Raw genomic sequence first — 25,124 nt, forward strand, 5'->3', positions numbered from 1 at the left:
AGCTTAATATACATGTGTAGATACATAAACAAACAGACATACGGTAGATAGATAGATAGAGATGCATGTATTTTTATTATTTTTTTATGCTACAATTTTTTTTATCGCAATTCATTTTTTAGACACTATTTTGCCTGAATTGACTTTGAAATGTTAACCTCTGATTTTACTGCCTTTCAAGACAAGCATGCTTAAAATTTATCCCATATGCTTAGTTTGACATGTTTTCTGGCCATTTTAGTGATGTAAAAATATTCTGCATTTTTCTAATAGTTTCCATAACTCTTGTTTCTGCAGCAGGTGTTGCAACAATCTACAGACTAAATTATTGAAGGTTTGTGTATATATCTTACAGTTCGATACTAGTAGACTTGCTTCATTAAGTATTATATAATGTTTAATTCTTAAAATATGTTGGAAACAACTAGAAATGTCTAAGTGTTTTACAGTAAAATTCGGCAGGTTCTCAGAAAATGTATGGATAGATACATCAAGATCGGCATGTGCTACATTGGTCTTGCTATCCCCTGTGCCGAAGGATGCATTTATTTTATGAGAAGGTGCAGGCCTCATCATAAATTAAGAGCATCCTCTTGCACCATTCACCTGATTGAAATCTATGCTAGCTCATTGCTGCCCCAGATTTCAGTCACCATTAAAAATGGCAGAAACAATGATAAATATGATGGGCAGATGGCCCTAACCATGTGCCACCCTCAGCTCCACCGTAAAGGGGCCAGGGCTGTGGTAAAATGTCAACTGCAACTAAATTTCTTCGCAGTGGCATTTAAAAAGTTGCAAACTCCCAGTTTATGCCAGTTTGGAAGATGGAAGAAGAGGCTTAATAAATGCCCCGTGTCCTTTTCAATAAGTTGGAAATGGAAGGCACTCATTCTCAGTTAAAATGTTCTCCAGTATTTAAACATTAAAAGGTTTGTCCTTAGTGTAGGCCATCAATGTTTGATTAGTAGGTGTCAGACCTTTGTGATCACAGCTGATCAGCAGAATTGACTGACAAGTCTGTGACTCCACCCAACACATTATCTCCTTCATTCTAATGATCACCATGGGTGCTTGAAGTCAGACCTGCACTGATGAAACTTTGATGTCCCATCCAAATTGTATTTTTTTAAAATTAATATTCTAGAATTAATGCTACTAATTCAGAATTATGTTTGCCTTTTTCATAAATATGTTTAGTTGACATTTCCTTGGAAACAAGTCGAGTCACCTTATTATGACCACTTCTTACTGTTGTCAGCAGCACACAGCTCACGAAGGAAGTTCCGTGTTGTGAGCTGGCTTGGTGGGTATATAAGGTGTGTGATATGCTGTCTGTACACATATCCCTTGTTGCTGTCATGAGTAAAACTGTTTGCGTGCTGCTGTGGTTAAAGGGCATCATAATGGCACCATTACAAATAAGTGTGGAAACTGAGAAGCACTATGTGCCAGTTATGTGAGAGGCAAACATCAGTCCACGAGGGTGGATCAACATGCTACAGTGGAGCACCTCACCTCCAAAAGGGGGCTACCAGCCGTTTGACTGAAATCAACACTTGGGCAAGCCCTACTATGTATGGGGGCCCAAAGCAGACAAATGGTCACTTCACCTCTGCTAAGCAATTTGTATCTGCAAAAAAATTCCACAATTTCCACATAAGTGTCGAAATTGTACCTCAGCCAAGAAACATTAGAGAACAAACTTTAGTGAAAGAATACAAGCAGGTGGTGGCAGCGTTATGGTCTGGGAAATATTTTTTTTTTGCACTCATCCATGTGGAAGACACTCCCATCTGATTTGGATATGTTTATCCTTGCAGATCACATATACCCTTACATGCAAAATTTTTCCCCTGGGGTGGATTAGATCTTCCAGCAAGACACTGCAATATGTCACATGGCTAGAAATGTCAGACATTGGTTGGAAGAGCATGGAAGAGCATGACCAAGACTTCCAAGAACTACCCTAGCCTAAGACTTGAACGCAATTGAGCACCTGTGAGACCAACTCGATCTTTGTATTTGCTCTATGGATCCTCCCCAACGCACCCTCTAGAGGTTTTGGGATGCACAGCACTCATCATGGTTCCAGATACCTGTGACAACATACCAGGACCTTATTGAGTCAGTCCCTGCCCATATAACTGCTGTCCATGTTGCGCATGGCAGTTACTGAATATTATCTGGTGGTCATAATAATGTGAAGCCACTGTGTATATTCAATGATTTACAATCCATTTTTGTTTTAAATTTTTAGCATATTTACAGTATGTAATTGGAGTTAGATATGCAGATATTGGTATCTAAGTCAAATGTTTCACAAGCATTAACCTTTAAAAGCACAAATTTAGATTTTTATACTAGAATATACTAGGTTTTATACTGATTGACAATACATCTTTATGTGTGAATTGACCTGTGTGTTGGGAAGTGATAAGTACTCATCTGCAATTTAGATGGCAGATATACAGCACAATAGTCATTACAGTTGGGGCACTTAGTCTGTGTGAGCATAAAATTCATAAACAACAAGCTGTGGCACATGGAAGGAAACAAAAAAAAAGAAAGAAAAGAAATGGAAAGAAGGGTATGGAGAAACAAAAGAAGGAAGGTTCCAGGAATGATGGAAGAAAAGTCAGTAGTTGACCGCAGTGATCTTCAGAGGGAGCGGATGGAATTAAAAACAGGTTGGGGACTCAAAGCAGTGAGAAATAGCTATGATGAGTGTTACATTTAGAACATTTTCCAATTCTCAAATTTTTCCTGGCTGCACATTTCCTTTAAAATGAATGTTTCATAAAAAGGTAATTTATTGTTTGTAATTTTAGAAATGTAGGTGAATTTATTTTTTTCATGTCACTATCTATATTTTTTAAAATCTTAAATGTCTACAGTTTTCGCACTGGCCATTAAAGGGCTTGTTCACACCTGTGGATTTTTGTCCAGACCCCCAGCTTGGCCAGACCCACACTAGTAATCATACTTACCTGATCCCCACTGCTGGGTTCTGGCTGCTTTACTCCCCTGCCATCTCTGCAGTTTGGGATCTCTCAGGATCCACATCCATTTTGACACAGGTCATATGACCACAGCAGTCGATGACTGGCTGCAGAGAGGACGTGTCACTCATGAGGCCATAACAGGGTCTTGGACCGCATGGTTGACATTGGCTAGAGCTGTCACGTGGCCCAACATGACTGCTCACAGGCACCCATAGTCAAAACTCAGTGACACAGTCAATAAAAATAAGACTAAAGATTTAGTAAACTGGGATTTTGTATGGCCGAAAAGGATGATTTGGAGCATCACCTGCTGACCATTGATGGCTTTTTATGACACAAACTAATGTGACAGATGCTGATGGCCAAAAGTTCATCCGTTCATCCGTTGGATTTTTTTTTCCTGTAGTTAAAAAGTCATTTATACTGAGGGACAGATCAATAAAAGCTCAGAATAGACCACAGATCATGGTAGAAATCAATCAGTAATTTGTTGTTTAACTTATGGCATTGTCATTCAAGACAACTAAACAACCATAAATGACAAGTCCTTCAGAAAATGCTTGTCTATAATCCCTAATGTATGACAAGCTTTAGGTCAATGGTTCTCTGGGAAGGGGGATTATTTGTGCACTTAGATTTAGTCTATAGACAAGGGAAACATAGATCATTGCTTAAAAGAGATATTTCAGGTGTATTTTCTTCCAATCTTATTGTCCTGTATTTAGAGCAGGGATCAGCAACCTTCGGCACTCCAGCTGCTGTGAAACTACAACTCCCACCATGCAAACATGCTTGGCTGCTCTTCTAACTCCCATAGAAGTGAATGAAGCATTCTTGGAGTTGTAGTTTCTGAACAGCTGGAGTGCCAGAGGTTGCTGATCCCTGATTTAGACCTTTATTTGGATTTTCATAACCCTTGTCTAAAATATTCTGAAGGTATAAAACATTTTGCATTTCAACCTCACATGAGTGAACGCTAAATAGATCATTTTCAATCAATTTTTTGTTTTTAGTTGTTCAGATCGTGTGATGTAAGTGGTTTTGTGAATCTACAACAGATTTCAGTGATATTTGATACTTACAATCCATCCACCGTTATCAATCTCCATGTCACAAAATACTTCCATAGGTTGTGATTGGTCACCATTGGCATAAATTGTGTACATTCCTGATTCTGTCTCTCCATTTAGAATAGCTTGAGAACAGTCTCTGGGGAGCGGATATAGAAGTCCAGCTAGAAGAAAACAATGAAAGAAATGGATTAGAAATTTTGGTATCTCAAATCACAGATCAAGCTAATTTTGTTTATTAAATGGATGTCCTCATGATATCATCTTCTGACATACCAGATGGTCAAATCATTAGAGGTCAGGGAGTTATTTGCAACGATTGATCCCCCTATTTAATTTCATTGGAAAGTCAGGCTTTCATACTGTGGGCATTGACTGACATCTTTAGTTAGCGAGATTTGAATATAGCGAATTGGATGTCAAAGAAAAGAGGTGGACATGGGGTTCCTAGAAAGGTTGATTATGCCCAGCTGGGCATTTGGTGCCTTATATTTGCATATCCATTAAAGTTCTTTTATGGGGATCAGAAAAGATGATAAAAGTAACAAAGGTATGGTTTGAACGATGTTGTAGTTTACAACAGGAATATACCATTAGTTATATATGGTAAATATACTCCTTTTAAGAAACAAATGGAAAGGCAAACTTTCTTGCACTATGAGGGAGCTGGAAAAATAGTTATATAATTACTTATTGAAATCAATAGGAGTTATAGAAATCATTTGCAGTGCAGGTGTATATCTATAGAGGGTTAGTAATAGCACCTTGGCATGTAAGCCCTATATTAGAGTTAAGCGAATCGAATCCAACAAAGTGGAATTCGATCTGAATTTCAGGATAATTATGATCCGCCGTAAAGCCATATTTCCTCGCACTTCGAGGTAGCGAAACGATTGAACCTGTAATAGTGTAAAAAATTAAAAAATAAATAAAAAATCATACTCCATTTGCTTGCGACGGACTGGCCGCCGCCATCTTGATTCAAGCAAGTTGCCGGCGGCCATCCCGTCCTGAGCAAATGGAGGCTGTATGTATGATTTAAAAAAAAATTCAGTTTGCAATTTTACACTGTTTTTACTCTCAGGTGGCATGATCATGTATGAACATGACATCTGAGAGGTACAATGATGGGGAGCGCGCTATCGTGATTAAATAATTTGTCACAAAGAAAAAATGTTTGTAAATTTGGCGAAGCAGCCAAATCGAACTTTCCAAAGCTTTGCTCATATATACCCTGCATAATAAATGGCACTTGATAGTTTGTGGCCCAGGTGTTGCAAGTTACGCCTCTGATGCAATGAACCCTTCTCAGTAGCAACTGCAGACAATTGATATGATTATATGTCAGAAAATAGAAGAATCAGTTCAGGGCTGGTACCGTGGGCCTGATGGTAATCACATGGTGTGTCTCTATGGAATGTGTCTATCTACTGGCTACATTTAGGATATTTATTTGATTAATATCTACGGTATGTGTTCATTTGAACAAGCAGATCACTTGGGGACATTAAAACTGAAATCTCATTGGTTGCTGAGCACAAGTGGTCCACATCTTGTGGCACCAGCTTTTACTTATAAGGTTTTGAATCAATTTAATAAGTTAAGCTTTGTCTCATCTGGTCCGTTGAAAAATCCATATAGAATGACTCATACCCCATGTCGATGAACAACACGAAATACATTTCTTACTAAGCATTAGTATTTTTAAGGGTTAGGCATTTTTGATCATAGTTCTCAAATCCTCTCTGTTCTCTGGCACAGAAATCTCATTCTAAGCCTCAGAAAATTGATTTAGTATGTGATGGAAAACAAAAGGATTCATGTTCCAACACGGCAGATATAATTGTTGATATAAATTTAGTAACTGTGAAGCATTAGCTTTGGGAACAGAAAGAGAATAGAGAGTCAACAGCTTCTGTGTGTAACCACAAGCACAAGGCCAATAACAATAAACTCAACTCTAGGGAATAAAATATCCCTAACTATTCCAATGAATGCTGTTGAATAACATCTCTATCTTTTAGTCTTGTCCTCTGACTTTAGCCAATATTTTTTTTCCTATCAGAATGGCATTAAAATTTAAGTTGTTCCCTTTCAGGATCAACTTGGAAATGTGTCTGCTTTAGATTTCAGTGCAATGAAGCCACCTGCACTGGGAGCACATCCTGTTCACTTGGAAGACTGCCAGGTCGAGGTAAGTAGCTCATAACAAATTCTTTGTCTAGTCTTCAACTCTTTGTACTGCGTTTGCTTCCAGCACTTACTAGTCTGGCTTCTCTCACTGTATGCAAGTCCTTCCAAGCACATGTTTCCTTTCAAATATGAATGACTTTCCATTCAATAACTCTAGAAGATAGGCACCCTTAGGTCATTGTTAGGGCATACTGCACAAAGTTATAGGACTTTGTGTACATTTCAGCCAATCATCTATGTAACCGTTTACAGAATAAAGACCCAATGTGCCAAAAAAATCACAATACAATAACGTAATAATTGAATGACATAAAAAATGCATTCTGTAAAGCACAGTATAATTCGGTCTACCTGCATATGATTGGTAAATCACAACGGTCATTGAGCTACACATTTTCCCTGAGACAAAAAAAGGTTTATTTTTCTGCTTCGAAAGGAACGTGGAAAGCTTTTAATGCAGCCTTGACATTTAAAGAGGTGGAATCTGGAATAACACTTATAGATCTGTCAACAAGACTACATTTTTGTGTTATGCTTTTAAAGTGTTTTTGCTAATAATTCAGCTGTGCTCATTATTTTGATCGAATCTTGTCTAGCTTTATGATGAAAATGCATGATCAGTCTCTTGTTTGATATCTCAAAATGAAACATTGGGTCAAAAGACTTATCCATTGCTTTGAGAACCGGATGGCACACACAGAGCTATGTCTTAAGGAAACCATCATCAAAAAAAAAAAATGTGTTTCCAATTATTCTCAGTTGGGAACATTTTCATACAATAGGTAGCTATTTTGTACCACCTGGTGATGGCATTGTCTATATTTTAAGTCACGCCCCCTTTGCCAGACACTGTCACAGTCATATTGTTGTTTGACTGTGACGTGGTTGCTGTGCAGACTCGTTGCTAGTGGCAACGTTTAGTTTTTGGTTTGCACGTGCAATTCCCCTTTAAGGTGTGCTTCCCTGCTGTTTTGTGTGCTAGGGGTCAATCTTCTAGCTAGTGTGGATTATGGTGTGTCCTTGGTGTGGCCGCAAGCTTGATATATACCTGTGGCTTGCAGGCTGGGGGGAGTTGTACTACAGCCTTGTTTGGTGATGGAGCTCTGCTCCTTGCCTGGGTGTTTCTGCCCAGTCCTTGAGGGCCACCTTATTGGACATAAATTTTCTTTCCTTATGTATGCTCCTGGTTCCCTACCTCACTTGTTATTTGTTAGGTGTTGGTGTATGTTCAGGGTGTTGTACGTTTTCATGGTTGTTACATGTCTGGGCTGTTGTTTGTGTTTGTCCCTACATGTATGTTTGACATTTGCCCTGTATGTTTAAGCCTATATGCAGCGCTGCTTGGGGCTGCCATGCACTGTGTGAGCATGGGGGCTCTGGCAGAGTTGGTTTGCTGGATTCCTGTGTGGGTTGTTTGTACTGTGACCTGCTGTGTGTTCTGGCTCCTGTACTGATGCACAGGTTCCAGTTGTGGAGGCTTTGGCAGGTAAGTGTGTTGTCTTGTTGTTCTTACCTGCCGATCCTCTTGCTGAGTATGGTCTCTCCTTTTCCCTTTGTTGCTAGGCCTGTGGAGACTCTGGTTCATCCTTGTCTTGGATGAACCTGGTTGTCTCTGGTCCCTCTCTCCTAACTTCAGGGAAATTCAGGGATATCAAGGTTCTGAGGTTCTAGCGTATGTGCCCTCCTACCTTATGGGTTGGCTCATACATTTAGGAGAACAGGGCCAGATTTAGGGATGTTTTAGGAGGTGACCTGCTCCCTTATTCCGGCATACTGGCCTAGCAGCTACCCTTTATCTCTTTGCATTGTACGGTGGGGTTTTTTCCCCCACTCCCCACCGTGACAGACACACTGGAGACATGGATCAAATACGAAAATGAAAAGTGGAGTAGGTTGCTGCTTTCGTTTTCCAAGAGGCCTCTGAAAAATGAAAGGTGGAATCTTCTTGTCTACCTAGGTCAACCACTTTGCTTAAACTGAATAGCATAAATACATTGTGTATCGTTCAGTAGTGAGAATCTTCAAGGAGGAATATTTCCATATTATATGCCATAAAACAACAGAAAAATATATAACGCTGAAATAAATGTATTAATAAAGTGGGACTCAGACTTGATCTTGCCACACACATGTATCCAGAATAGAAATGGCCAGAAGTTTTTTAATATAATGGTCTTCCCCTCAATTATTGAGTAAAATAGCGCCTCCACTACCCAATGAACAGGTTTAGACAAGATGGAATAATGAGACATTTGGATGAATCAGTTTTTTTATGACAGCCACTTACACTATAGTCTACATTCTTAAAAAACTATAATTTTTACTAATTTTGTATACACATAATTAGATCAGATTTAAGTTCATTTTATTTATCCAATGTTACTTGCTGATGCCTATTATAGCATCATAGCTCCCAGCAATACTAGTTAAGAATACATTGGCAACCTGTATTCATAGCATATTGACCTCCTATGTGGGAATAAACGAATACATTGCAAAAAATATCAATGTAAAGGAAAATAAAGAATATCAAACATTAAAATCCTTACTTGTTGTAAATATAGTTTGGATAAATTTGCTCTTGATGTTTCCATTAATTGCCTGAAGTCTTACTGTATACTGAGATGAGGGACTGAGATCTGGCACTCTGTAAGAGGTGGCATCAGGTCCCAAAGCTACTTCCTGTTACAAGGAGAAAACATAAAACAATAAAAAAAGAGAATTTCTCAAATTTGAATTTTCCAAGCTACTATTCTTTTCAAACTCATAGTGATCAAACGGAACGATAAACAATGCATTTTATGTAGACATGTTATTTGCACCAGTTTAAATTCCAGCATATGCGAGAGTTCACTGTTCTTAGTGGATGAATAGCAGTTTAAATGCATATATACATCTAAGGGTACATTCACATCACCGTTTAGCTTTCCGTTCTTCTTAGGGTGGGTTCGCGTCTGCTTTCTGGATTCCGTTATAGCATGGTTTATAAAGAAAAATAACGTAATCTATAAGACAGAAGTCAAAATGGAAGCCTTTAAGAGGCATTCCGTTTGATCCTCCATAATGCAAGTCTATGGTCAGCAGAACGGATACGTCCTGCTTTCCACTATGCAGGTGTCCAGTCCCGCCGAAACGGAAACGGGACGGATCAGTTTTGCTGCCCATAGACTTGTAATATGACGGAATGCAAAACAGAAGCCTTTAAAAGTATCCGTCCCGTTTCCATTATGCAGAAAGGAGAAAAAAGTCCTGTTGACAGGACTTTGTTTTCCATCTTGCATAACGGGAACCAGACAGATTCGTTATGATTCCCATAGACTTCTATTAAGACGAATCAAAACGGAATGCCTCTTAAAAACTTCCGTTTTGACTTCCGTCTTATGGATTCCGTTATTTTCCATTATAACCATGTTATAACAGAAAACCATAACAGAATCCAGAACGCAGATGTGAACCCACCCTTATCCGTCAGAATAAGAGAGAGAGAAAAAACAGGATCCTGTAAAAAAGCTGAACCTTTTGCATCAGTTGTCATCCGTTTGTGCCATTTCTGTCTGAGATCATGTTTTTAGAGGGGAAAAAATGTCCTGCATGCAGTGATGCAACAGGATCCGTTGTTTTATTCGATCCTGTAAAAAAGCGGATCTTATGCAATCCTATGCATAACTGATGCAACAGGATCCATTTTTTTTTTCTCTCTCTTCTTCTGACGGATCAGAAGAACGGAAAACGAAATGGTGATGTTAAAGCACCCTTGGTATTCATTTTTCCTTGCATTGTATCAATTATGTGATAAAAAATAACCTTTATAGATGTCTGCTAAAATATTGAACTAGTTTGTATCTGAAAATTGCATGTATAACAATACATAGCAAGGTTCTCAATGCTGATCACAATTGATTCCATGAGATGAACTCTTTAGTGGCTTGTCTCCAGCCCCTTTCTCTCCTCTTCTGAATGCTCATTTAAGTTGAATTCTGATCACATTCCATTAACTTGATTAGATTTGATCAGAATTCAGCTTCAATAAGTATTCAGGAAGTTAATCATCAGAGATGCTATCTGATGAATTTGACTGTAAACAGCACTGAATAGCTTGCTATGTATTGTAATACATGCAAGTTATTGATACAAAATGGTGCAACATTTTTAACAACCAAGGCCATACAAATTTATCCCAAAGTGTCCATAGCCTTTAAGAACATATTCACAATGCTTGTCAAACCAAGTAAGGAAAAAACTGAGCGCCCACTATGACTCTGCCAACATACTCTTACAACTGATCCTACATACTGCATGTCAAAGCTTATGTAGATGTTTTCATTCATGTGCTGGCCAACATGTCTCTCAATGCTTCAATTTTTTTCTATATGGTATGGCACAATAAAATATACCATAGTTCATGCTTTACTACAACTGTGGACAATAGCTATCATTAACAGCATACGTCAGGGGCATATTTTGTGAAAAATGATCCCATTAATGTTCTTCAGGAGCTTGCAATCTAGTGGAAACAAGAGAACATCCAGAGAAAGAGTACACTACAACAGTCACCTTCTCTGTCTATTTATCAATAGCTCCCGCCTCACCCCCTGCATATAGCACCTAATCAAGTACCCAGTAGCCCCCATCCCACTTCCCAGAGTTTCTCAGCAGACCCACCAGTCTACTAAATCTGCTACTGGATGGATCAGCAGCAACTGCCCGGCACCAGGAGAGATAACAGATTCTTCTGAGCCTACCACCATTGCTGGGTTTCCCGCCTCACATATCCTATAATCACCCAATCATATGGTGTGGGTTATGTTCCCTCACCAGGTTTCTGTTGCTGCTAGTTGGCCCATCCCTGCTGACTTATGACACTGTGTGCCTTATACAGTGGCATTAATAAAAAGCCTAAGTTGGAGGTTTACATTGGGAATACTCCTGCTTATACCTAAGTATGAACTTAGTCTAACTACTGTGTTAGAAGCACACAGTTTATCAAATTTGTCAACCAAGAATGTTAACCATGAAATACAAAAGTAATAAATTCAAATTTCAGCTGGAAATGCTCAAATATTAATTCATGTAATACATCATTTATGTGGTTAGCCTGGGTAATATTTATTTTCTTTGGATGGATGTCAAAAGTAATTTGTAAACTCATTAAGCCCACACAGTTAGGTTAACTAGTTCAATTGTTGCACATGTTTACCATGTGCCATGCTTGTCTCATTAATAAGAAGCTAAGTAAAATATCCACTTTCATGCTGCTAATAATAAGAGACCTGAAATATCTAGTAGAAATGTTTATAGACACTATCAGCGGTTTGTGTTAAAATCCTTACTATCACATTAATCTTTGAATATTGTGTTCAAACTTTGGGTGTCACTTATTATCCAGAAATACGTCTATATTGGGCGTATTTCTGGTGCAGATTGCGGTGCCAGGTCTAAAAAAATTGGCGCGTTATGGGTGGGGAAAGGGACGGTCTAGCAGGCCCTTCTCATTCATCATTTTCTATACCCATTTTAGGTGTAGAAAGTGGTATAAATGTAAACTAGCAAGGAAGCTGTCTTACATTTGGAAGCGGTGGTGGATCCGCCGAAGTAATGTAGAGGCTGGCACCTTTTCATAACTTAAGCAGAACCACCGCCAGATATAGGGGTTATTAAGACTGGCATCTCAAATGCCGGTCTTAATAAATGACCTCCTTTGTCTGTTTTTCCAACTTTGATTAAATGTGCATATTTTATGCCTTTCTAAATGATTATTAGCTAAGTAATTTTATGCACATTGCATCCTAGGGTTCACTGGAGAGTGACGGTGACATACCTAGAAAATCAATAGTCCTTCTCAGTTGGGGGAATCAGGTGTGTACAGTATGTCGAGTCTCAGTCTTGATTAAAAGTTATATAAAAAGTAGGGAATACTACCACATGGATTTAAAGAATCTCTGCCTTTTTCTAGAACCATCTGTATTCTGGGTCCTGCTTCTTGAAGAAGGAACCAAAAGTTTCAAATCTTTTGCCAGCTTGCATCTTCATGATGACTTAGCTACTATTTGCCCACACATATGATATGTTTTGCCAGGTACAATGAACATTTATTACTGGTGCTCTGTGTCTATGTGTCCATCATGTCAATAAATGTACCCCTTTATCCACAGATGATATACAGAGCATTTATCTATCTATCACAACATTGGTTCAGAGCTGTGTCCTGTGCTGAAAATCTGCATAAACTACACTGCCGGGTGCATTTAACAGCTGGACTTATCCATTTAAACCTCACTATGTAAACATTGGATGATCATATGCTATCACATTCAAAGAATTTTACTTGTCCTTTCTTGCTGAAAACATAGTCATATTCATTTCTGACCTTGTGGCCTCAAGCATATATCTATGAAGTCAGCTGCATTTTTCACCTTTCACACATCGTGTATCTGACTACATCCTGTACTATTGCAAATTTTCATTGGTACTATTTACAACTAGAAAATAAATCATTGACGGGATAAAAAGAATGATAGAATTACCAACTATAGATATGAGAATAAGAAAGAAGTGCATTTATCCTAGAGACAGACCATGCGGTTGCAAAGAGGCTCTCAGAGAGAGGGAGTGTAGCCCAGGTTGACTGGTGTGGTAAGAACTAAAGCACGAATCTCCACTACATAGGCCCTAGAAAGTTACCAGGGTGTGAGGAGTTAGCCCAAAAGTCTTAGAAAGAACAAGGTTGGATGGGGGGCGGGGGGGCAATGGGCATCAAGGTTTTAAGTTCCAGATGGTTAGAGGTGTGGGAGTGCTAACCAGCATATGAAGAAGGCCCCATTTAATCTTTGCAATGGGATAATTTCATGTCTATGTATGCACTTGAAAGAGACCTGTTTGATTTCACTGCATGAAAAGAAGCCAGCCATCACTTAATTTGTTCTGTTGATTAAGGGTATTCAACCTAACTACAAATTGCTAGTAACGGGGAGCCAACTACGTGCTTCCTCCTTGCAGCGCTGCCGGCATCCCGTCTTTGTGCAGGAGCGAGGGGGGGACCAGGGGGCGGGGAGGACCCGGCTGCGCACGCCTCCTCAGTGTGGCCAGCGTTCCCCTAGACTATGAGCAGCAGGGGAGCTGAGCACCGATAATGATGAATCGGAGCTCAGCTGTGTTGGGCTATGTAATGTAAGTCACGTGATGCTGGCCACGTCATGTGACTCACCAGTCAGGGCTATTTAAACAGGCAGCCTGGTCTTTTGTTACCATCACTAGCGTTCTCTTATTTTGTGTATCTCATGTGTGCTTTGACCTTGGCTCTGTTTGTGACCTCGACCTCGCTACCTTCTTTTGTACTTGACGTGACCGCTTGGATTCTGACCTCGGCTTTGTTTGTGACCTCGACCTTGCTATCTCCTTTTGGTATTTACGCGTCCTCCTGGCTTGACCCTTGCTTTGTCTACGGTATTTGTGTTTGTCTTTAGGCCCCTGCACTTATCTAAGAAAGGGACCGTCACCAATTGGTACGCCGTCAGTTAGGACGGGCCGTGCAAGTAGATGGGGAAAGAGGTGCGGGTGGATATCAGGGTTGCACTTATCCCTCCCTACCGTGACACTGCTTACTTATTCAAAAAAGAGCAAAATACCAAAATGTCAATTACCAGAGAAAACTTCAAAGAATTCAGATGCCTCAAGATTTGTAAAGGCAAGTCTGAGCTATGATACATACTTTAGACCAACTTTGAAATCTTAAAGTTACTTAACTTTTTAAAAGGACCAGTTCTATATGTAAACTGTAAAATGGTTTACAAAGGTAGACAATATACTTTAAATCATTTTTTTGTTCGGAAAACTATTAAATATCAAATTTTCAGCTATGAATACAAGAGAAATGCAATTGATAAAGTGAGGGTTTAGTAACCTTAAAGAGGCCCTGTCACCAGGATCAACCCTATTAAAACTGACCTACTGGCTGGTAGGACTCATCGTGATTCCTTTCTTTTGTCTGCACAATAAACAGCTGCAGAGAAATCTGTGTTTTCATTCATATGCAAATGAGCAACTGGAGCACCAGGAAGCGGGGCTGAATTGTTTGAGCACTGCTCTGCATATTCCCCCTTCCCCTTGATTAATAGGACTAGTCAGTAACCTGAAGGCACAGCCCTGTCCAAGAGCTATGTGCTAGCAATATCATATCACTATGTACTACAGTTTCACCACACTGATATCTGCTCAGAAAGCTAATCATATCACTGCTTTATTCACAGGTTTAATAGGGTTGATCCTGGTGACAGAGTCTCTTTAAATCATTTATCAGATACATTCTTGTCAAAAGCATAAGAAACCTCCTCAGATGACAAATTCATGTTTTTTTCCTTTAGAAACTATTTAGAGATTAGTATCAACTCATTTTACACTGTTTGCCTTATAAAACTCTGTAGGAATGCTAAAGTCGTATAACTGAATGAGCTATACCGTTGTAGAATATCATTTTTTCTATAATTTACCAAAGGAGGGTCCTCACTTTGGGGCAAACCTGACTGGATCCAAGGAGCTACACCTGTAGCAATCATCCAGGATAGCTTTGGTGAGAAATTGGGTTGTATTCGTCAACTTTAATACACAGTTCAGTTTCCTTCTTAAAAACAACAGTTTCTTCCCTAAGCTAAACTGTGGCACATGTCAAGGAAACTGTGAGCACCATAGCTCTGAGAGCATATATAGATAATTACATTATCTGTACAGTATAGTGATGTAAATATATAAATATAAAAGTAATAGTATTTGCAGTAAATTACCTTGACCGTTCCATCCACAGACTCATAGATGAGCAAGAAACCTGTGATTATTGATCTTGGTGGTCTCCAGGTAATCAGAGCAGATTCTGACTGAATTTCACTTGCTGTTAAATCTCTAGGGGCATCCAAAACTGTATAAAAGAAAGTGACCAGTGATGAAACGTTTTTCAGTTTTAAGGTGGCAAAACACTGAGCTCAGGTGGTATGCATGAGTAAAAGTTCCATTCGAGGCATCATTCACGTAATTTATTTACAATGACTTTTTGTAACTGAAAAATGCGCAAAGCCCTAACCCTTCAAAATCCTATCAGCTCATCCATCACTACCATCCTCCTCTATTATCCTATTTGCCTCATACTAAACAGAAAACTTTCAAAAAGAAAGATGTCTGTGTAAGCCAGTCCTCCATACTGTACAGTCACATGATTATAAACCTAGTTGTCTCCTGCTTTTATGAAGCACAATACATTCAGTGCTTGGTTAGCCCCACCACCCACCACCACCAAAATAGGTTCAGATGTCACACATCACATGCCTCTTATCTCCACTGCTCCCTGGCTTTCCTCCTTGCTCTCTGTCTCAGGAGGGATTGTGTTTCATATACTGAGCAATAGACAGGACAGGGTCTCTAGAGAGTGATGCAGGAAGCTGTAAATAGCTGCAATGTCTGTGAATGGAGATAGGAATCATGGGAACGGTAGCACTTCACATTGAAAATTCCACCCAGAAAACCATGGAAGTATCAAAACAAAGTTGTTATGCAAAATAAGGTAAGGTAATGAAAAAAAAAAAAAACTACTGAGCTATGGTAACATTTCAGCATTTTTTATAAACTTGGAACCCAATTTAAGCCCAATTCTTTTATTGAAGTCTCAAATGCTCAGCTTCTCTCAGGCAGAAATGGACTTAGCAGACGGTATTTTTTAGTTTTAGAGGAAATTCTGCTGAATGACCAACATAGGGGGTAATATTTTCTTCTATTTCCATCTATCAGTTTTTATTTCTTTAAGAAATACATGCAAAGTGCCTTGAAGCAATAACCGCAAAGATGCAACTTCTACTACATTTTTTGTGTAGTTTTTTAGCGGTGCAGTTCATAATGCTCTTGATTGCCAACATGTGAAACTAGACACACACCCAAATCTACAGGGAGTCACTGACCTCACATAGCACTTATTTATTGCTAAATATGTTGATGTCTGCTATTTTAGGACTATCTCCTTTTGTTCAGCCAATAAATTGCATTTTCTCTTTTTATTTATTAATGTATTTATTTTAGAGTGGCTTTTCATCTGACAGCTATTAGTAATTACATGTTCCTGAGCAAGCATCATAGATCAACAAGCTAAATATTCCACTCTAAAAGAAAGAATTGTAGGTTCCACTATTTCTAGCTGTCAGACTGTGATAATATTATTCCTTACCTTATAGTCTTCAGACCTTTGTTAGTGACACCTGGTTTTCTACATCTATAATTTAACTGACTATAGCTTTTGAGCTCAGCCATGATGTCAAGAGCTATATGACGAGCATAAGCCTGCATCTGCTTTTAGACAATAGATAATCCTTTTCATCTACAAGAAAAATTGATGCCACATAAAGACTCAAGGAACACCTAGCATTAGCATTTATATTGTTACTTACTGATTCTCAGGACAGATTCAATGCATTCAATGCTTGAAGTAGACATGTAATTGCAACTTTACCATACCTGTGGTGAATATAGTAGATATTTCCTGACTTCTAAGTGGTCCTCTAACAGCATAGATTTTTAATTTGTATTCAGTGGATGGTTGAAGCCCAATGATATCGTTTTCGACAGTGTTGCCTGAGACTGTAACCTCTACAGCTGGAGCTACAGCAAGAAGAAGAGACATTTGAAGGAACATCACAATTTTAGTAAAATAGAATAATAAAACAAAGGGAAGGGATCTTTGCTAAGAAAATTATGGGTCTTGACGTCTTACCATTCTTTGCAGAGTAAGAGATAACATAATTATCCACCGATGCCAAAGATGGTTTCCACAGTGCCAGAGCTTCAGAATCCGTGACATTGATGACTCTTAGACCTGATGGACTGTCAAGAGCTACAACACAAATACACTTTATGTTACTCAGAAATCTAAAGTGGAAATTTCTTAGGATATCTCATACCACCATACAGACAGAAACCATTAAGATAGGGATCAGGATGTGTTTCTCAATGGGAAAACCCAATTAATGATAAAATATATAGTGTATGATCATTATACAGCAGTATTCATACCTGTTGTCAAGGTATCAGAGGCTGGAGCACTTTCTTCACTGCCTTTCACAGACACAAGACTTACACGGTACTCAACACCTGGCAGGAGGTTAGCTAAAGTTGTTTGTGTTCTAGAACCATCCACTTCCACTGTGCTGCTGGCACCTGAAATTCAAAAGTTTATATGTATATAGATTTGTATAAAAAAGTAACTGGAAAAAGATCCAAAATAGAAAAATATTATTTTATGTTCCTACAGGCCGAATATACTGTAGATCGTCCATCACAAATTTACATTAGATAAAGCAGAATTGTTTAACAATACCAGCAATGTGGTATTGAGCAAGAGTAGTCCTGCCTCCTCTGGTTAGTTTTGGCTGGTTTTAAGACTAGTTTGGCTACAGCCTGAGGAAGTTCGTAGCCTGTAGAGTGAGAGAAAAGGCCTATTTGTTTGGGCTCTGCTAAATAGGCCCCAAAGAGAAGTCTTATTCAAGAAAATACTATTACTGAGAATGAAAGTCACCAGAAAAGCAGCTAAACTAAGAGACCGTGCCTGAGAAAAAGAGAACAGACATTCATAGATGGTTGAAAACCACTAAAAAGGCTGTGCTGGATAGATACAGTAAGGCAATTATTAGCTTATGGCAATAGAGTTTACTGCATGTGGAAAGAGTTGATTGCTTCAGGTGCCCACCATACTTTTGAGACAGAGTAGCCATCTGATCTAAGTTCTGCACCCTGTTGACTGGGCAGAAAGCTTTATTAAGAGTTATTGCCTTTTTCTGCTACATGTACTGCAACTACCAGCATCTATTCGTAAAGAGAGACTTTATCTATTGTAATCAAACAAGCCTAGTCATTAACTCCACCATCATCAGCCGGCCTACCATTTATACCTGCTCTTCTGCCTTGTACCACATTACCCCTCCACCTATCATCAAGGGCACCACAACCACAACCAGGCAGGAGACCCTAAAAGTTAAGGGTGTGCCCCAAGGGAAGAAATGATGTTCCCTCTCAACTCTGCATGGCTCAGGAAGCACCAGAATGAGAACTGCTGCCTGGAGAGCTACTGACCTCTGACTACCACAACCACCCTCTTCCTCTTGTTCTCCCCTCCTGGCCTTGCTGAAAATGTATGTTGTGGATTTCCACCACAAATCTCTGTGGATTGCAGTGCCTATTGTGATATAAGTGGCAAAACTGTAGCAAAATCCAGAGCAGGAGAGATTTAAATGTATAAATTGCAAGTTTTACTAAACTATAAAACAATCTGTTCAGCTCCTCCTGCTGTATAGCATACTGCCTGCAGATTGTACTGTATTTTGCAGTAACAAGTCCTCTTTAAATATTTAAATATAATATATGGTTTGGCTTCACACTTTTAAATGGATATAGAGAGCTATATATAGATTGTTCGTGAATGACCTGGAAAAATCGGACCAGTAACATTTTGATGTAATCTTTTTAATATCTATAAGATACGGTCAATAAAATCAAATAAAACAATTTGCACATGAGCTATTAATTCCCAAAACTGTTAAATAGCAACTCATCACAGTACCGTTTTCACCTTGAAGAAAGTGAAATTAAAGCAGCGCTGTGTTTGGTTAAAACTCTCTACACTGTACAGAGGGGTAGTAGTCAAAATTAGGTTACACTTGATGGGCATGTGTGTTTTTCAACCTCAGTAACTATGAAAACATGTTATGTGTGCAAGAATTGTGTCTATGCACATGCAAAAACTAGACATTTATAGGTTAAACACATACTTGCCAACTCTCCCAGAATGCCTGGAAGGCAAAAAGGTGAGACCTCTGAGAGGAGTATGCACATCTCCTACCCAGTGCATGGAAAAATGCAGCCCTCCATGAGCAGTAACTGTGAAGCGCCCTGGTGTCCATACATGCTCTGAAAGTGTGTATAAGTCTTCATGTAAAGGGGTTAATGTGTCGCAAAGGTGTTGGGGCCTACACAGAAGAGTGTCTGGGGAAAAGGGGCATGTCCATCCTGAACAAAAGGAAGACATTCACAAGCCAACTTTTTTGCAAGCATGGCTTAAAGAGGTTGTCCGTGCTTTTTTTAATTGATACCCCATATGAGATCGGCAGGGGTTTAACACTTGGCATCCCTGATGATCAGCTGTATGAGGAGTGCGCATATGTCATCTCCCTTCTCTCTTCCTGCCCGCTGCTGCTGTCCCATAGACATACAGCAGCAGACAGGAGGACATAAAAGAGACGACACATGCTGTCTCCCCTTACAGCTGATTAGCGGGGGTGCCCAGTATGGACCCCCGCCGATCTGATATTCATGATGTATCCCGAGGATAGGCCATCAATATTAAAAAGCCCGGACAACCCCTTTAACACCATGGGGGACATTTCATAAGCCAGTCTTTTTAAAGTGTGTGAAAGAAAACTGTCTTTGTTGCCCACAGCAAATAAATAAATAAAAATCAGACCTCAGTTTAATTTCTTGAACTGCTCTGGTATCTATCTATCTATCTATCTATCTATCTATCTATCTAGCTAGCTATCTAATTATCTATCATATATATCTAAATGAAAAAAAAACCTGCAGCACTCTCAATTGATGAATAGTGGACAACACATTTGAATTACAATTAAGAGTGCTGCAGATTTTCTTTTTTTGTTTTGTTCGTTTTGGATTGCAAATCATATCCACAGCTGCTGGCACACCATTTTTATCCAAATGCGTTGCTTGGATTTTGAATTCTTTTTATATCTATCTGTATTGATGACTTTTTTTATACCATTTCATTTTCTTTTAAAGAGGATTTTACCTCCAGTCACAGGAACATAAGTTATCAGGAATTTGTTAACACGGATCTTCGGTGCTAGCCAGATGACTTTAGCAGAGTTCTCAGTAATGTCGGAGAAGGAAAGTCCTTTTGGAGACCCCATGGCTGCAGAAAAAATAAAAAGAGATACTTAGCAGTAATAGTTAAACCTCCCTTGGGCAGTTTTGGAATGTTCTAAAATATTCTGCTTACCACCTACTTCTAATGACTAATAATTACAGGACATATGGTACTGTGCTTTGCATAATATTTGACAGAATTGGCATACCGTAATACTGTTTACTAGAGCTGGAGTAGCTGCCTTGACGTATTTCCCTTAAATATTTCATAAGATTTTACCATTTAATACATTTTTATTCTGAGGCTGTGACAAATTTAGCTGTACTAAGCCACGCTTTAGAAATCATATTTTTTTTCAGGTTTAAGAGTTAAAGTTGCAAACTAAGTTATGAGCAGCGTTATGTCTTAAAGAATATAAATGTAAAGAATTTATCAGGTATATGGGATACTCTGTGAAATAATATAAATAGGTCCAAAATTCTGCTCTGATTAATTTCTTAATATACAGTATTTTAAATGATTGTAGTTCTGTATCTATAATACAGAACTCCAAGTCATCTGTATATACACAGAGTTAAAGGCTGTAGGCCTTTTTTATTATGCATTCTGCTCATTTTGGGCTACAAATTATTTTTTAATTGTCTCTGTGTATTTACAGCAGGCATTCTGTTGCAGTGAGTCCAATCAGATAGAAGAAAGCATATATAGCTATTATCTCTGAATTTCTAACAGCTCATTAACACTTATTTAAGCTACAGCCTGTGCAGTTTGTTAGGAATTGAGCTATAATGAGTGTTTACAACCTGTCAGGAAAACAGAAATAAGGGCTGCACATGAGTCGCTAGAGCTTCTATCTGACTGGACCTAAAATGAACAGAAAGCCTGCTATTCTGCAAATACAAAAGATACTAAAATCTATACACAGAAAAGGGCTTTTTTTTTTTTTTTTTTTTAAATGATAAAATAGCTACAAGAAAAACTGCACCAGGACTAAAGCTTCAGACCCTTCTGGAATAAGGTATTAGGGTTAAATTATTGTACTTATTTTTTATTCATTTATTTTTAAATTATTATACTTAAAACAAAACCATGATGTTGCAGCTCTGCAGGAAAAATATGCTATAAGTTCAGTATGTTCATTTAAGGAGTTAATTAGGTAGTTCTTGTAGGAGATTTCTCTTACGTCACAGTAACCAACAGTATTCTCAATATCAAAAATTTCATTGCGCGCAACAAGTGTCATAGCCTAATGCACTGAGATTTTCTTATTATAACTATTACTGTTTTCATAGAATATTTTAGAAAATAGTTTACATTTTGCTAAATCTTCTAAATTTTGGACCAACCGCTACAGTTTATGAAAAGCACAAAAGAAATCCCTACCGTTTAGTAGTTAGTATGCAACTTCCAATCCCCTCAGCCCTAACAACAGTCTAAGCTAGAATAGATTTGTTTAATATCTGTCCATAGCAATTTGTTCTCGGTTCCACTAGATAGTTTTCAGCTTTCTTTAATCTGCCTTTAGATGAGTCTTTCGCAAAAGGGAAAAGACAGATTTTTTTTTTAAATCTGCATAAATAGCCCACACAAGAAAGGTCCATTAGTAATGGCCGACAAACCCAAACAAGCCACATTAAAAGGTTTGATGGAGAACTGCCAGTATTTCAGAACAGCAAGGGGTAAAATTGATTTGGAAAGAAGTAGTCAACAGTGAAACATACAAAAGATATTTGAAGGCTCCAAATCTTTCAGGTTAGTGCCAGAAGCAGAATAGAGAAAAGAACCGAGCCGAAAAAGAGACACAAATTCAATGGAATAATGAAGACAATAACCCAGTGTATGGAATGTGGTGTAAATCATTAATGTTCCACAGCTAATAAATTTAGAAGAAATATCTATTTATTTATTTTCTGAAGCCTCAAAGCCAGAAGACACCAGAACTGAGCACTCCTCGTGTTATTTATTACAAAGTGCCAAGTGTCTCAGTGGGAGGGTACATTGGCATGAGTAGACGGAGGAGTAAATTAACTGGAAGACTAAAGTCTAGATCTGTTACAGCCTCTTAGTTGTCTAAATGTCGGCATTCATCAATTCCCCTCATGGCTCAGACCAGATGCTGCAGGGATGTTCTAATGCCTTTTGTGCAATAGAACTAACGCTTAAACTAAGCAGTAACTTTTGGTAACTCGTGAGTCATTGTAAAATTGTTGCATTGCCGCAAATTGTTCTCAATATTTCCCAATGTGAAATATGATCACAGACAACCATTCCAAAAGCAATGACCAAATTGGATTTTTCTCTTTTTGTTTGGCCATGACATTGACATGCAAATAAAAGGGTGTGCATAAAGAAAGATGAGTAATATCACTGCCTGTAGAGATGCTTTAAAGAAAATAATACATTTTTATTGGTAAATACTTTCTAACATAGGAGTGGCACCCAATGCAGGCAACCGCTACTGATCATCTCCCTAGTTCGACACCAGTAGAAAGGGGTATAGGTGTCCATGCAGTACACTTAATCTAGGAATAGCAACAAACCAATTCCCAAGACAAGGGTGTTGGTACCCCTAAAAATTGGTCCTGAAATTATAGTGTCAATATAGAGGCACATAAATCAGTGCCTAACAATTCACCTTTGGGTTAACACCATTTCTATCCTGTTTCTAGCATATTTTCTGCTGTGATCCTCACTCCTATTGTTAGGCACTGATTTATGTGCCTCTCTATTGACACTATAATTTCAGGAGCAATTTATAGGGGTTTCAACACCCTTGTCTTGGGACTTGGTTTGTTGCTACTCCTAGTACTGCTTTGACACCTATAATCCTTTCTACTAGTGTCTAACTAGGGAGATGATCAGTAGTGGTTGCCTGCATTGGGTGTCACCAATCAAAATGTATTATTTTATTTTTAGCATCTTTACAGGCAGTGATATTATTGGCCATGGCATTGTTAATACTAGAAAGACAGTGAGCATACATGGTGGCCATACTGCACTTTCACTATAAATTGCAATATGTGAGTCTAATATTTTTTATGATCATTTAATTGATATGCAATTTTTTTTTTTTTTTATTATCCTGCATATGTCAAGCACTGGAGGTCTAAAGGAGTGCAGCATCAAATTTTATTTTACCATAGTTTTTACAGTATCCACAGCTTTTACAGTAGCAGCAACATGGATGAGATTCTATAGCAAAATTTACATATACCTTGGCATTTGGATTTTAAATCCACAGCATATCAATCTGTGCTGTGGTTCATATAAATCTGCAGGGAATTTCTAGCACCAAAAAGTATGCCACATGTGGCCAAACCCTAAGGATTTGTTTTTAAAGCAGTCACATATCTTTTTTTACAAGCCCCCATTCAGATAAATGTGTCAGATGTAGATATTTCGGCAACAAATCTACCTTGTATAAATATACCGTAATATAGCCATATGCACAATACTCAAATGTAATAAAGTTTAGAAGAGATGAAACCAATCTAAATAGGGAAACCTTTCATAATTTAACATAGCTATTTTGTCAAAATTTTTAATATGAAGCTCATTTTTTTCTTTCAATTTGAGCTGTATTAACAAACTGGGTTCACTGATCTGGAATTTAAAACCTTTATCTAAAATCAAAAAGGCAGAGGAAAAATGTGATTAAAGCAGACGTGTAGTTCCTATGGCCCGACACTAATAGACAGAATGAAATAATCCTTTGTTTTCCCAATTCCTGTTATTATGGTGTATTGCGTGTATAGAACCATCTGATGATTTTCACCACGGAGAGTAGAAAGAAAGGAACAAAAAAGAAAGAAAAACATTTAATTATATGTGACTGGTATCCAGCTGCCAGAGAGTGATAGTTATATAGCCACCTGTGGAGGAAAATTGTATGTTACAAAAGCTTAAGACTCGAGAACAAAGCCATGAAAAGCTTGGGAAGATTTCCAAGCAGTAATGGATGTTGCAACAAACGTGACAATTTACTTTATGTATATACAGGACAGGTAAGGGTATATACATACATATTTGTAGACAACCTACAAATAAATAATAGAAAAATAGGAGCCATGCTAAGCCATGTGGTGTTTTATAGGTTAACATCATGCGTTCTTTAATGCTTCCTGAAGCATGATGAAGGAAAATTCATAACAAAACATAAATTAAGAGACATAAGCATACAAGTAATTTGAGGACAGATAAGCATGCTTTATACGAATCAGGTAAGAACTTGTGCAATTTAAAGTTGTGAATCATTTTATTCTCATGCTCTGTGACTCCTGTCTACATAAGTCATAGTAATTGTCCAGATGCCTGGGTTCTTTCATTTTTCCATGAGCAAGCCATAAATAGTGTGAAAAAGAAGTATGTAGTACATAGTAGTTAACAATCAAGATGTTACATAGCAACATAGTACATAAGGCCGAAAAAAGACATTTGTCCATCCAGTTCGGCCTGTCATCCTGCAAGTTGATCCAGAGGAAGGCAAAAAAAAAAAAGGTAGAAGCCAATTTTGACTACTCTTACAGCTTAAGTAGAAGAACATTTTATTAGATTATATATATTGTTTCACCTTTTTTTAATTAGAGCTACTATGTAGCAAATTTAAGTTGATCCTAGTTACATTTAAATTGATTGAAGAGAAGTTATCTGGCAAACAGCAGATTTTAGCTCACTCTTCTCTAAATCACAGAAAAGGGTGTGCTTTAGAGGAGGACCACACTCTTTGAAGTCCATATGATCTAATAGGACATATACACTGGAGCTGTCCCGATCGAGCATGGTATTTAGTCTGGAATATGTTGAATACATTCTGGTGCCAACCACCACTGGCAAAGAGACCAAAGCTAAGGAGGGCAACAGCAGAATGGAGCATCAGTGATGGAGCGGTTGAGGAGTCAGCAGTTAAATGACCCTATTATTATCATCAATTTAATATTGTAATAAATTATA

The 25,124-nt window shown here is 38.3% G+C and overlaps 1 protein-coding gene across 2 annotated transcripts in view; it reads right to left on the reverse strand.

Moving 5' to 3' along the window:
• The window catches only part of TNC (tenascin C), a 120,526-nt gene that overhangs the window by 17,724 nt on the left and 77,678 nt on the right, over positions 1–25,124 (reverse strand). For both annotated transcript variants that reach the window (XM_044305418.1, XM_044305419.1), the window contains 7 exons: positions 20,097–20,219; positions 17,312–17,455; positions 17,013–17,132; positions 16,757–16,900; positions 15,046–15,176; positions 8,818–8,950; positions 4,088–4,239 (listed from right to left, as the gene is read on the reverse strand). In XM_044305418.1, coding sequence (XP_044161353.1) covers positions 4,088–4,239; positions 8,818–8,950; positions 15,046–15,176; positions 16,757–16,900; positions 17,013–17,132; positions 17,312–17,455; positions 20,097–20,219 — 947 coding nt within the window. The remainder of the gene's footprint in view (positions 1–4,087; positions 4,240–8,817; positions 8,951–15,045; positions 15,177–16,756; positions 16,901–17,012; positions 17,133–17,311; positions 17,456–20,096; positions 20,220–25,124) is intronic.

The sequence above is a fragment of the Bufo gargarizans genome, chromosome 9 (genome assembly GCF_014858855.1).
Source record: "Bufo gargarizans isolate SCDJY-AF-19 chromosome 9, ASM1485885v1, whole genome shotgun sequence".
NCBI classification, from domain to species: Eukaryota; Metazoa; Chordata; class Amphibia; order Anura; family Bufonidae; genus Bufo; species Bufo gargarizans.